Source organism: Cephus cinctus, unplaced genomic scaffold (assembly GCF_000341935.2).
Source record: "Cephus cinctus unplaced genomic scaffold, Ccin1 Ccin1_scaffold0160, whole genome shotgun sequence".
Taxonomy (NCBI): Eukaryota; Metazoa; Arthropoda; class Insecta; order Hymenoptera; family Cephidae; genus Cephus; species Cephus cinctus.
The window spans coordinates 3,724,993-3,740,485 of NW_014332886.1; the positions used below are offsets into that span (position 1 = coordinate 3,724,993).

The 15,493-nt window shown below is 37.2% G+C and overlaps 1 protein-coding gene across 14 annotated transcripts in view; it reads right to left on the reverse strand.

The window, feature by feature from the left end:
* Positions 1 to 28: 28 nt before the first annotated feature.
* Positions 29 to 15,493, reverse strand: part of LOC107263820 (cadherin EGF LAG seven-pass G-type receptor 1) — a 59,262-nt gene continuing 43,797 nt past the window's right edge. For 13 of the 14 annotated variants that reach the window (XM_025081002.1, XM_025081001.1, XM_025081000.1 and 10 more), the window contains 5 exons: positions 2,515 to 2,774; positions 1,818 to 1,919; positions 1,504 to 1,690; positions 1,322 to 1,408; positions 29 to 1,230 (listed from right to left, as the gene is read on the reverse strand). In XM_025081002.1, the coding sequence (XP_024936770.1) occupies positions 1,177 to 1,230; positions 1,322 to 1,408; positions 1,504 to 1,690; positions 1,818 to 1,919; positions 2,515 to 2,774 (690 nt within the window). In that variant the 3' untranslated portion in view covers positions 29 to 1,176. The remainder of the gene's footprint in view (positions 1,231 to 1,321; positions 1,409 to 1,503; positions 1,691 to 1,817; positions 1,920 to 2,514; positions 2,775 to 15,493) is intronic. The other variant, XM_025081009.1, reaches the window with a different exon arrangement.

The window sequence follows — 15,493 nt, forward strand, 5'->3', positions numbered from 1 at the left end:
TTGACCACAACATAAATCCAGAATTGAATCGCTTTCAAAATATTTATTTGTCTTTACTGGATTATTACACGAATATACACTGTATTAATTACATTACATTGCCTGAAAGTTACTTAATCGAGTATTGATAAAAAAAATTGAAATGTCTATCACAATAATCAAAACTATTTTACCCTTTTTGAAAGTGGACAGAAAGATAGAAAATATGGCATTCATAAACAAAGCGAAAAATGGTAAGGGACAAAAAGGATATCTGAAAAAAAGTGTCACATTATTTCTGTCTAAACAGCCGATTCGCCTCGAGGATAACGTCGATATCTTTTTCAGTGCTGTCACTACTGTAGCGTAGAAGACTAAGTCACTATGAAAATAAGACAAAGAGCCACGTGATTCGACTGCTCTTAATCTGTGCCTTAGTAGACTTTTACTAAATCCTGAGAGAATTGAAGGAATTCCTTAAGGAATAGACAGGACACCCAACCTCTTTTAATTGAACATCCCGGAAGAGAGAAAATTTTGTTTTCCTAGGATCTACAGGGAATTGAAGTAGGATTGCGAAAAGAATAATATCAGGATAGAAGTATATTAATTTTTAATATTATTTTAGGATTCATTCATCAATCAGTTTTCCATTTTAATGAATCCCTGTGGCTGTGGTTATTAATCTACGCACCGTTGATTCTTGGGACAAATGAAAAATTCAAAATTTTACATAAATTTTTATGCTGATATGTTGATCCGCTGCTGGACCATTTTTTTGTATCTTTCATATCCATGACTCATGACGGATTGGAGATTATGAGTATCATATGGAGAAGGATGTGTGAATGATATCGTTGGTATCATTATTATGGACTATTGATTGTCCATTGACAGAGGGGACGATTTTAATATGATAATTTCTTTATATTTCATTTCTCTCATTGTCTTTCAGCAGCAATGACTCCATCCTTCTTCTTTTTCAAAGTATAATTTTTGTACTTTGTATTGCAATACTTGTTCATGGGTCTCAAGCTATCGGATGCCGATATAGGGTAAAGTATAAATCCGTAATATTAACTCGATGAAAAAAATCGTGAAAAGCCCCCATCATTCTTTTTGATATTCTTTGGCTTTAATATCCCAGAAATGAAATTTCTCAAATCCAGTTTCTTTAAACACGTAAATTTTTTTTATTTACACCGGATCCGGGGGCGGTGCCAGTAATTGCATACTGGACGACTTAGCAATCTGAAAAGAAGAAGTAGACCCGGTTTACATAAAACAAAAATTCATAATTAATAAATTTGATTTCTTCTCGCAGAAAACTTTATTTGTCTACCTGATGCTTTGGTTGCTTGTGAGCTTTTCTCGCGTAGACCTTCAGTACCCTACAGTTACAGGCTACCGACAGAGCGACAGCCAGACCCTATTTTTAGAAAATACAAAGAAAAAGTACTACCTCCGTTTCCTCAAATTTTCTAATAATGTTTATATAATCAAACTCATGATAAATATTCATACCTGCAATGAGTGTCCTGTGCAGAATATAGCCCAGAGAATTGGAATTTCCCAAACGCGTGCCGCTACTCCACAACCAGCGACGGATCCAATGATAAGGTTGACCTTCAAAAATAGTACCAACTGCAGTGCTCGTCTCCTTTTCATTTTTTCACGCCGCTTCACCTCCAGCTGCATACTGCACGTGTACCTTGAAATAACAAATACAATAAATACAGGATCTTCATACTTACAGGTTAAATTGCAAAGGGAAATACGCTATCAGTAATGGTGTTTTCTTCACTCTTGTACAGTATGCGTAAAAGCTATAGGTATACCTTGCTACAATGGCTGCCTTGAGAAGGTAATATCCAGAGACGAGTAGAAGTAGAACTACTGGTATACCATAAGTATAAACGGTAGCCTTAGAACCCAAGAACCTGTGCAGATAATATGTAAAGAATGTCCAATAAATATTGGAGTTAAGTTTTCCATGAGCGATAAACAGAAAAAATAACTTTATGCCATATGACTAATGAATTGGTACCACCACTCGATAATAAAAAAAAAAATGTTGATATCCTTATAATTTTGTAAAAATATTTCTTAAACGATAACAAAAGAAAGTACCTGAATTCGTATTAAAAAATAAATATCCTTGAAATTATAAAAGGACGAACAATAAGTTGCTTCAATTTCATTATGAATCAGAATTTCAATTAAATTCTAACGCACTGGATAGAACTTGGGAATTTTTCAAACTTTGATTCCTTTTGTTTGATATCATTCTGCCATTGGGTACCGTCAGCTCTTAGTGGATAACTTTGGCGAAGAACCGACAGATTCAATCTCGCCACAAAGTCTTCGCCTTTGCTTCGACATATCCGATATCAAATCCAGTATGGCGCTGAATACATTTAAACCAAGGATCATCCCCATAGTACGAAAAATCTCTAAATCTAAAAATTATAAATAAATATGAAATTAAAAATCCTGCCTAAAAGCACATATTAACATTTAACAGATTGATCTTACCAGCAATTAAATGGCGTAAGATCATGAATGTCCCAAAAATCATGATTCTCTTGACGCTGCAAAAGTATAGCTAGGCCAAAGCTGATCATGGGTGCACCCCAGGCAAAGATGCTGTATTTCAGATAAGCCGGTGCATCGTCACAGCATGGTAAAGATGCCACAGTTGCATAAAGATGATGACACATAGCAGCAAGCCAGCAGACGACAGAGACACGCACGTACTGAAGGCTGAGTCCAAGAGAGATGCACAATTCTGAATCCTAAGAGAAAAAACATATATATATATATATATATATATATATATATATATATATATATACACACACACATCATTTCTTCTTCACGTATATTTTTATCTTTCGAGCATTTTCTCGTGATTGACAAAAAGAGATGGGATGGCATCAGGAATCCCGGAGATGACTAGAGACCGGAAGCTGCTCGACCGGAAAACGATCTACCGTTCACGGCTCGTCCCGAGAAGCATTTACATTAAATGGCTTATTAGAGGAAATCACAAAAATCATTTATCATCTATTATTAAATTATATATTACATATATTCCTTTATGATCTACAATTATATATATATATATACTACCAACACGACTAGTCGTACGAATGCTGACAACCGTATTTTCCCAAAGGGACGTTTCACGTTTCGATGGATGACAGACGATTCTCAGAGCAGCAAGAATTCCATACTCCTCTCTCTGTCTCTCTCTCTCTCTCTCTCTCTCTCTCTCTCTCTCTGTCTCTCTGTCTCTGTCTCTCTCTCTCTCTCTCTCTCTCTCTCTCTCTCTCTATCCCTATCCCTAAGGATTTCATTAAGGACGATGGTCATTCCGTTATTAGGGTAAGATTATCGTCGGTTGGCACTCCTGCCAAATATTCTGAACTACCGAGCAATACGTTGTACAAATTTATATAGCGGGTACCAGGTGCATGGACTTTATGGAATAATATCCCCTTCAAGTATGAAAAGACGAGCTTACTGCTTGTCAGATAGATTATTACGGTAGGGAGTTCTGTAATTTATGATCGCCATTGCGAATGACTACGCGAATAGACCCAGCTATGAAATAGGTAATGACTTCAAGCAGTCGTATTGCACGAATCGCCATTAAATTCTAGATCTGGTTTTTATGGAGAATCGATGCGCTTAGGTTAGTACAGCGCCACCTGGTGCGCTTACGATGAAACCATGATACAATAGATGGAACTACTATTATGAACTTTTCTATGGGATATCATAGATGGAACTAGTGTCGTGGACATTTTTGATGCGTTTAATAACACTCGTGAATGTCTCCATTGAATCGATGAGTTGCGGTAATTATTCGGTCTGGCACTTGGCCGTCTACGAGGGCATAAAGCCATAAGGAACAAGAAGAAGAAGAAGTAATTATTCGGTAGCGTATAATTTTGGGCTTTTATAATTTTTCAGGACATACATTGCAAGCTTGTCAAAAAGAAAGAGAGGAGGGACGGGATAAGAAGAAAGATTGGACAAGGAAAAGGGTCAAAGTTTACACGGGCAAACTTGAAGAGTTTCATAAAAAGCTTTACGAGAAAATTGTGGATTTCGAAAGCTACAGTTGCATAGTGCATACGATGCATTTAATATAGATGCACTTTATTATCTAACCTTGTGCTACTTTTCTTTTAGATAATTTGCACGTGTTGTGCCCTTGTCAGGAACGTAAAGCTATGTTTCCAAGAGAGCCTTGGCACTTGGTACTCATACAGCAAGTTGAAGACGAAGAAAAGTAAAGAATTCTTTGAGAATGGCGGAGAAGAACGTGCGAGAATGTATAAAAAGTTAATAATAAAAATTCCAGAAGAAAGCACAGCAGTGCATTAAGGTCGGTGTGTATAATATATCTGTAAATGCAATTTCCATTTACCTAACGGCATATAATAATTTACCAGGTATAATATAAAAATGAAAAGGTTTCCTTTGTCCCGCTAAAAGAACTGCTTCTAGATTTTTGTGCAAGAACCAAGCTTTTGGTCACTATTTTTCTCTCTCTTTCTCTCTGGATATGGGAACCGCGTTAAAACCGACCCTTTCAAATTCATATTTCAAAGCAGCCTCTTAGTGCGGCGATCTGGATACACGTCAGCCCCACGCACACGAATATACACATCTTTGAAATCCTTAGCCTAAGGGCGAAATTGTATAAAAGAAAAATGTTCGTTTAGCCACGAAATATAATAACGTTAATAAACCTGAAACCGCCACAGTCGAGAATCAAAATAAAATTAGGACATTGCAAGATTATGAGCTATTGAGAACTTTTCCAACTTTTTTTGAGCTAGCACTGCCACAGGTTTCGACCAAAGGGGTGGAGACCTAAAATTTGAATTAGGCCACCTAATTATCTCCTAAGTAACTCCTAATTTTGCAATATATTTTATTTCGATCTTCCACTTTAGCGGTTCCAACTTTATTGACGTAATATAATAGGGTGGTTGAACGATTTCAAGAGAGAGAGAGAGACTAGCGAGAGGACGTCACAAAGAAATAATAATCATTATAATAGAAAGCTCTCATTGCGTCAGAGCGAATATCACTTAAAGCTTTCAGTAGGAAAAAAATGGCACCCCTCTTCCAACTACAGAAATTAATGAAGCCCCAGCTTGTAACTCGTGGGAAGAACAGAGTACGCAGCCCACGAATTTTGAACGGCGCCAACTTGCTAAGTGCATTTCAGTAAAATTTGAAGGAGTCCACACTGTCATAGCTCACGTATAATCATAGGTACGGATGAAGCGCATTTGAATCCCCGTTTAATTAAATCTGATCAGGAAGTTTTTGTACGTTCAGCCAATATTAAATTGCATGTTCGATGCACTCGGTTATAGGATAGCTCAGTGCAAATCCACCTTACACATATTACATATTGTCACGTGATTTTCGACTCACGGTCACAAAGCGGCTTCAGCTATCGGTTCAGACAATTTTCTCGCTTTTTGCTTCCTTTCGAGTCGCCACCCTGATCAGAAGCCACGCTCTGAGCTTGATTCGTACAGCTACGCCGATGCTCTCGAAAGATTTTTTATTGTTGAGCTGAGGTCGAGGTGTTCGAATCTGCCGTGGAGAGAGAATCTCGACGTACCGAGTCGCCCGGTAGAGGAGAGTACACCACGGAGATGTCTCCATGGACCGGCAAAGTCACCCGATGCCACATTCAATTAATTAATTGGTGGGGGGATTTCGATTTCATAGCTCCGATTCGCTCTGTTACGCTCTCGATCAATTGCACTCTGTTTCCGGCACTATAATACCTGACGCTTACTCCGACCCCTTCTCTACTTCAATCGAGCAGTCTAAGCGGTCGTGCATTTCCGTGACCATTCGCTCCCGATCGTGCATCCAGTTGCGTTTGCTGATTTGACGCGTCTCCAAAAACAAACAGGATCCGTTAAGCTGTCGTCTCTTCCGATAGGTCCCGTCAGAGCTCCCGTTTTGGCGGAGTCGAGACTGTTCTACCTCAACTCCCAGGTCGTACCGGCTGGTCAGTTCCCGATCAAAAAGGAACTGACTGGCGACCGCCTGGCATGCATGGACGAAGTTGTTCCATGTCAACTCCGAGGTCATACCGGCTGGTCAGTTCCCGACGAAAAAAGAACTGGCTGGCGGCTGCTTGGCATGCGGGTGCATGGACGAAGGGTGGACGGCCGAAGGTGACGTAGGTTAGTTCTCGGATTTTCATTATCGGTGTCGGGTTAGGAAAATACGTTACAAAATATAATTATTTTTGTCAAAATTCATCATCCGAAACTCTAAAAAATTTCGACCGTTACAATCGTGTTATTATTTAAATAAGTTATCCGCCCCTATATTTAAATCCAATAGAGAAACAATTCCCTTCGAAAGCTACCACTTTCACAGTAAACCTCACGTCAAATAAATAATTTATTTAGTAAATCTCCCTTGCCACGCTAAAAGATTCAAAAGATTCATCGTGTGTATTTCCATTGTGGCGACAATTGCCTTTATCACGATTGAATACAAACAACGACTTTACCGACCGAGTCCCTTACTGTAGCGTAATCGGCCAATTTCAGGTTAGATTGTCTACAGAGTCAAGTATCGCGCTAATAAAATTTCATAGAGGCTATTTAGCTAAGTCTTACATAGTTTTTCGTAGATATCTTACAGCGTCCAATATCATATCCATCGGCATCTGCTACTTTTGGATATCCGTCAATTTCCGATGTAAACGTTACGTGCTTTATTCATGTCTCTCTTATTTATTATACGTTTCTCGATCCCCTACACTCTCGACGTATTTGCACTTTGCTCGATCACCACCGTCGCTCTCCAAAGCCATAATTTCACGTAACTTCAGCATGACTTCAGCCATGTTCCCGGTATTACGGGATATGGGCAAGCTATCAGGCGACACGCGACGCTTGCGCTCCCGTGGCATAAAAAGTAACGAGGCGAGCATATAGGCATCCAGCCGAAAAAGAACTATAAAAGTTCGCCCGCTAAATTATCCAACCCTGGGATATCATTTACCATTAAATTGAGATTCGGCAATAATATCGAACTGAAAAATATAAAATGCCATATTCGTGTGGAAATATACGACGAAAAAAATGGTGATAAAACATACGTAACATTAAATTTTTCTTCCATAAAATTCTTATCATATATATATTAGATAGATATATAATTCTTATATAATTCTATATATATTCTTCTATAATTCTTATCATATGCCCCATATTATTAATGATAGCACCACTGTCATCAGTAAAGAATAAACAGAATTTATTTAGTGATATAAAATATATATATGTAATGTTATATTTGTTTCAGAATCAATAATTCCTCCCGCGGCGTGAAGCTCCTTTATATCTCATTAAAGGGGTTGCTTCTACATATAGATTTTTCAATGTATTTGGCGACCCGTATCTGTCTCTACTGTATTGTATGATATATAGTAGACGTATACAGTAAAGGTGAACTTATACATTATATAGTTGCCAGAAGTGAAATACGAAGACAGGGAAAGATCAGGAGGTAGATACTATAAGCTTTATAATATATAGCTTATATATTACCATATGGTACATGATACCCTTGGAACTACACATTCAATCCATCGTTCAAGCTCTATAGTACATATATACTTCTATCTTAGAGGTATATATGCATCGGAAGTGATATATAGACCTGCAGTACGTGGAACCGGACATAGTACATAGGAATGCAGATTGACCCAGGTTGATCCCCCTGAAATATATTTATGGGACAGATAGACGTATGAATTTTGCCAAGAATATACTTAGGGGGTTTTGGGAAAACGATGGAATGAAACAGAAGAAGAGGAAAGACCAAGAGAATTTATAGAATTCATCAAAAAGGAGAAAATTGTCTTGAATCGCAATTCCAGATGGATTGGCCATTGATGCTGGATGGATGAATTTTTGCCAGAAATAGGATCGAATTTTTTTCCTCTTACGGATTTTTTTTTGTTTTAGTTATAACTTTTTTTTATTCGTCTGGGGAATGACCGTAGAGACGTGGTTGAGAAGGAGGGCGGGAAATTCGAATTTAAAAGAAATAAATCGTTGCTCTCGAGGGACGAGGTCAGATCGATGCTTTGTAGGAGGAAGGCGGAGAAACGTAGGATTCATTGAGGAGGAATTTCCGTAGCAATATTGTGTAGTGCACAGTGTATACAGGGTGACCTAAAAATCACAAATCCAATAGACATGCTTGATGTTCCTGAAGCAAAATAACCTGATACAAATAATTATTGATTTCAATTGTTTGCGTGTCGAATGGAGTATCTGTCAGATTTTACATTTATAGAAAGTATTTTTAATGGGTATTTAATGATCTGGAGTATTCGAGCATTTTAATCAATTTTTATTAATACTCCAATATCGAGATTGATGGTACAGGATATTTAGACAGCGGGAAACTGGATCAGATTTTTTTTTTCAATGCTTTTTTGCTCCAACCACATTCTCTGTTTCATAAAGAAACTCCCAGAATTCGAAAATTACTCAAGATGGCGATTATCCCTAGACTCTATACGAGCTATGTTACTATAGTCGGGCTGCGATATCAATTCCATTTTAAGGGGCCAGCTTCTTACGAACCGAAACGTATACAAGTCCCCTCGGACTGGAACTGATATCGTGTTCCGAGTGTAGATGTCAATACGTGAGTTTAGCCTGACTCTGCATTTATGTCGCAGCTTGCTCATCCTACGGATCCAGGATGATCTGAACCTTTTGAAATTCTAGTTTGAATAGGAGATTTAATTCAGGACTATGACGTCAATCGCACCGAGAGCAAGTTCGTTTTATCTGCCTATATTAAATATTCTATATGCATACACCATACAATATACATTACGCAGTAATATAAATCCCAGTGATGAATGTTTGTATATAAAATGTATAAAATTAATGAAATTTGTGAAATTCATAAATTTCATGAAATTTTATAAACCTCTTGATTACCCTTTTTTATATTCACGTTATATGATAACAAGTAATTTTAGATTTGAACACGTCAGATAAAATGTTCTTGCTAGGCCTTGAAAATTTTTCAAAAAATTTTTGTACTTCCTCGCAGCACTTTGATAACGCTAACGAGGACACGTGGCTTGGGTAGAACAATGGAGGAAGGAAATCATTTTTACCTTTGCCATAGAACAGACTATACTTTGTGACGCAGGTATAGCATGACCCAAGAATTTTACTGTATAAATCGTATTGCAAAGATCAGATTCGAAATATTTGTCAGGCTTTGTGCCGTCATCTACGACGTCATTCTATTTTCTATATTTAAATTTTCTTACTTTTTCATAATTTACTCGAAATCTATACTTTCGTCATGACAGAACAAAGAGCAATTTCGTGACGCTCTTTACTTTTGGTCCTTTATTTATTTTTACTACAGGAAGCAGCCATCTATATCGGCTTCAGTTTACCCAGGACGAGAATCCAATCCACCTGCGGGGGCTTGGATAATGATAAAGGACAAATAAATGAAAAAAAAAAAAAAAAACAGTTAACGTAAATTTTCATCCTGGTATACATATAGTCTTTATCTTAGCTCAAATGGAGTTTTGAAAGCAAGAAAAATTTCGAAAATTCCCGCGTAAACGTAACGGTTCGATAATGGAAACGAATCTACTCATACTTTACTAGGCTACGTAAAAAATCGAATTTCATTCATAACCTACAAATACGAATTTATTTGCTTATCGATCACATCCCTACCGGAAGTAAAGCAACAGCTAGTTTGTTGAAGCGGCAAATTTGAAAAGACAATTTTTCCCGCTACCCCTGTTTTCTATATCGCATAGAATTCAAATACTGGCAGATTCCCAGTAGCGTCCTTAAAGGTTAACCGATTCTAATAATGGCGGGTAATTTGAATGAGTTCAAAATATACTTCAAAGTTCACGCTAAATAAAACGTTACTCTACCACATTTCCCTTCGTATGCAATATTCCCATCTACTCGACTGATCTGGTAAATTATCAAGGATTATACTTGGCATTACGTGACTATGCGCCTTGCGTTAATTTCGCGTCTATGCGAATAGCTGGAAATTAGGTTGGCTCTGTCCCGTAAACGTCTAGCCATTAAATGGAATTCAACATGAAGGCTAAAGAGCCAGCGGCTTTCATTCCCAAATGATTTCCACCTTATTCAAATCTATGAATATATGTATGTAGTAAAGATTACCGGTTATTGGATTAATTGGATAATCCAAACGAGAAGCTGTGCTGCCTTGAATTATTAATGAACGACTGAAAAAAATGTGTACAGCCAGATTACCGCAAGTTGTTTTTTACATTTATAAAAAGGGATTCTAAAAAATTTTGCCACAGACTACATATTACGTTTTTACATCTAATCCGAACGGATTGCGTTAGCATTAGAATCACGTAACCAAACACGCTTCTCTCATTGGTCAAGACTAACGAGTGATGAGCGTGTTACATGGTAAACAAATTTCAACTATTTTTTGTTGCTTATACGTCAATCTCATAGACAATGAGAAAACGCAAAGAGATAATAACGGTGAGACACGTTAGACGTGAATTAAGCGTGATAAAATTTGTATGTAAATTTTTGTGTTAATTTCAATTTAAATTAGGATACAGTTGAACAGTATCTATTGTACTGGAAGATATGACGGTTTAATAAAGAAAAATTTATTATACGAATTTATAAATGATATACTGTCAGGTTAAAATATATATGAAGATCACTTATTTGAAAATCGCGCTTCTAATGTAAAAAAATCGTATGAAAAATATTCGTTGTTATGAATGATAAATATGAAGTAATTAATCCAGCCGGACGTTTATTAATGGTAGCTGGTTGTGAAAAATGAAAGATACTCATACGGTAACCTGTTATTCAGATTACACCCACCACCTGAGGTACTTTTCTGTTAGGATGAAAATTCACGGTGATCACTTTTTCCCGACTTCACTTATATTCATATACGTGCGTTCTGGGTGGTTGGCTGATTTTATTTTCACTCTGACAGGACAGTACAGCGACGATCAAAATTGCTCCGCCGAAATACCGTTGTTAATTAATGATATTAAACTATGAACAGGAAAGGCACTAATGATTGCTACTGTAATTCTGAACGTGGTTTTTCATAAGAAGTAACACGCGACGCGTACTTGAGTTTCAAAAGGGATGCTAAAGTCGGTGGCAATTTTTGAATAGTAATAAAAATTTTAAAAAATTTTAATATTAAGTAGACATATATAGGTATATTCAGTTCTATTGTTTCAGGAGACAACATTGTTTTACTCGTAAAAACACCCGGTGAGATACGGAAAGAAAAAAATAAAATCTCAATTCTTGATGCACTGGGGTGCATTCGAGAATTTTCGTCTTATTAGGTTTTTGGCTCGAATCCAAAATCAATAGTTTTCTGGTACCCAGGCAACGAACCCGCTTTTATGCCACGTGTTTATCCGAAGAGATCTGTAACTAAGACAATATTTCAGAAGGGTTAATCCGTTAGTTTGCTAATTGCCAAAGGTAATTAAGAAGCTGAGGATGAACGCCTATTAATACGATTTTCTTTTGGGGGAAATAATAAACTGATTACAAGTGAATCGATTGACTCGTTTTCAATGAGGATTATCGAGGATCGTTATTATTTGGAAAAATCGGAGATTCCATAGCGGCTATATATACCCAGTGACTAAATTAGACAGGAAGAAAAAATGATAAAGCCGGCCTTTGCAAGCGGCTATATATCACGCAAGCACGTATCTGATTCGCTACGATCAGCAGATGTGCTTCGGTTGTGTTTTCCATCATGTGGAAAATCCAGGCTGAGAGAATTGCTTGATTTTTCATGCTTGACCTCTGGCAGATTGGACTATTTCGTTAGGATTTCGATATCAGTAGTGAAAATCATATGAGAAAATCTTGTATAAATACGATCATTTTTTTTTTTTTTCGTTTGTTACGTAAATTTCGTAGTCTGTATGTTATTTTATTGTTTCACGTATAGATTATAATTAAAAAAAAAAAACATTTTTGATCTTTGTTATTTTACAGCATTTACGCGAAAGTACGAAACCATCCGTCGCCATGGCGATTGAAACTTTCAATCGATAAAATTTTATGGGTTCACGCAAAACCCGATTGTAAAAACTTTTAAGAGAAATTTTTGAACATAATTTTTTTTTCATTTTCACAAATATCGCAAATAGGAATGTAAAAAAAGTCTAAGCAAATTTGTATTTTCCATATTTTCATTTCTAATCTCGTAAGGCTTTTTCCGTCTCTTAGAAATCAATAATTGAAATAAATAAATAATGGCATTTACACTGTTCAACCACTTCGTTAATATTGCCAACACGCGGTATTTGAGCTTTAGAAAACGAGGTGTCAAGTCAAAAGAAAAATGCAGGAATGGCTAAAGAAATATGAGATATCAAAAAAGATATAAATAATGGAGAAGAGGGAAGCATCTGGTTTCGCGTTACGTCGACAGGATTTTAAATGAGAATATTAATAAGAATGATAATACATAACGAAAAACAGCCGACTGAAGTTGGCTCCACAAAAGTCAAACAGACGTGCTAACTTCACTTGGTACATTTAATCTGAACAGCTCTGACTACCCTCTGAATAAAAAGTTTGACACGTACATATAAAATTTAAATTCACGTCCGGTCATGTATAATATACATATAAAATATATATGTACAATCGATAGATAAAGATCGTCACGTATCCCCATAAAGTATATATTTCGTAAAACGACAGGAAGTTTCAATATTCCCAGTGCGTGTTCCCGTGATCCATATAAAAGCCGGACAATTTCATTCAAGTAATGCGAACAGATGGATAAAGAATATTTTTCTATGGTCGAGTCCGAGGAGAGGAGTAAAGGGTGCAAGGGGGTTACAAAAATAAAAATGGCGATAACGAAAAATAACCTTGGCCAGATAATTATCGTTTTTTTAACATTTTTTCGAGTTGCCTGACATCATTACATTTTTTTTTCATTCATTATTTGCCGATCTCGATACTCTGACGTAGCGAGTAATAGTCAAGGTATACAAAAAATAGCAGTTCGAAGTTGCTCGAAATAATTTGAAAGCGCATTGACGGTCGAACGATTATCCGAAACTTAGTTTCGTAAATCAAACGATCGTTGCGGTTGCATCAGGCAGACACGGCTGGACTCAATGGAGAACTGCATTTATATTTTTGCAGTTGCATCAGACTTGTTATTCGTCCAAGAGATCTCGGGAAAGCTCAGGTTAGTTTCACTACGGAAGTCGTAAAGTCAAGCATAAAATTGTTATTTACTTGTCCAATGGATTTAACGTATATACCGAATGGCTACTGTGCCGTAAATATTAACACGGGGTAATTTTCGAACTTCGCTTATTACTTTTTTTTTGTATATGACTTTTTTACTATAAATTTTGAATTAACAAAAATTCCTAACTCTTTCCAATCATTATTGATAATTTTATGTAATACAAATACTTTGACGTTTCACGGCTATTTTCATTTCAATGAAAATTCTACGTTATCTTACGTCACCACTTTAATGTACTGTATATACACTATAACCTAAAGTGCTATTTGCTGTTTCGGAGGATGAAAAGCACAGGGTTCGCCATTACGTCACATAACCATACGAGGACACGTTTTCACTTTGTCCATACATATATTCGTGTATTTTCCTTTCGATTAGGCGATCCTTATCTTCTCTCTTTCTCGTGTGACCTCTGACCTCGACGTCCTCGAGAGAGACTCTATGACAATACACGTGGGGGTCACTCTCGATGTATAATTCAATTAGCGTACCCTACCTTTCCTCCTATGTACCCCCGAACTGTGTAAAATCCTGAAAATATATATATATATATATATATATATATATAACACACCGTAATTAACACTTTGCACTCGGAGTATTTTCATAATTCCACCTGTAAGCGCGTGTTTGAGTTGCGAGTGCAAAATGAGATGAAAATACTTAAAAATAAAAAAAATAATTACTGGAACAAACGGAAGTTGGTTGGTATGAGATAAAAATTTTTTTTTTATAATTTTCTTTTCATTAATTAACTCGGGGGTGGACGCGTTGAGTGCCTGGGACAGCCTAATTCAATGCTTTTCAAAATTGAGAACAATATAACGTAACCCATTTCTGGGTTAAAGGGATAATCTTGTGTCCGATTATTTTCATTAATTTCAATGCAATTGTGTTTATGCTTATTTATGAGAAGGTGTGCACCGAGCTTAATATATCGCGTAATATAATATTATCGTGTGAGCCACTACGGAGTCCGACCTGGGACAGTCCTGAGGTATATCAACATGTCGCGTAAACGCTCCTGGAAATACCTCAGGAGTGTCTTTTACGGGTTCCTCCTCTGGGAGCCGCAAGGATCCCGTCTTGAAGTTTGCTTCGTCAACTCCGTGAACAAGTGGAGGAAGGACTCTGAGAAGATTGCCGAGGATTATGAGAATTTCTTTAAGAAGGTTAATGCATTTCACGATCCGCAATTTTTTTTATCTACCGAGAAGCTACCTGGATTTGTGCTTATTTCTTTTTTCCCCTCTTTTTTCTCGCTCCTCCCTTTTACGCCGTCAGTAAGATCCTTAATGTTTCCGGCTCTTTTCCTCTCGCTCCGTTCTAGCAGCGTAACAGGAAGTCCCGAAGGATTTCCCGCGTGGCTCTAGACTGAAAGCCGGAAGCCAATGAAACCGTGATACATACATACATGCCGAAAGTCAAAATTGAAAAGTATTTAAAGTTTCTTTAATTTTTTTTTCATCTTACATTTTTGGAAGTATCTTGTACGGCATTTTTTTAAGGAATCAGAAAAATTTGAATTTTACACAACCCACCAATTTTGTATGGTTATTGCAATGACGATCAACCCTCTCCCGATTCTCGACCAGCCTGCGTGTAAATGCAACATTCCATAAAATTGTATGGGGTAGATATATGACCCGTGCTACGCCGTCATGTTATTTTTCCCACGTTTTTAGGGCGGCTAGTGACTGATAACATTAAAGGGCTTGAGATATATATATATATAAACCTAGAGCTTCTTTGGAGAGACAAGCGTCAGATTTTTGTTATCCAGTACCAACCCTATTTTTATCAACCTTAAAATTTTGACTGACATAAAATATCACGAGAGACAGAAATTTTACATGCGACACGTAAATGACTGCCACTCCGAAACTGTATAATACAAGCAAAAAGTCTATCCCGAAGTCTTTTTTAATTCGAAAAAAAAAAAACGTAAAATATCACTACCAAAATTACGCAAACCGAAGATAAATGAAGTACAAGAAATTCGAGACGATATACCAACTCAGCATCAACCCCCCCCCCCCCCCCCCCCCCCCCCCCCCCCCCCCCCCCCCCCCCCCCCCCCCCCCCCCCCCCCCCCCCCCCCCCCCCCCCCCCCCCCCCCCCCCCC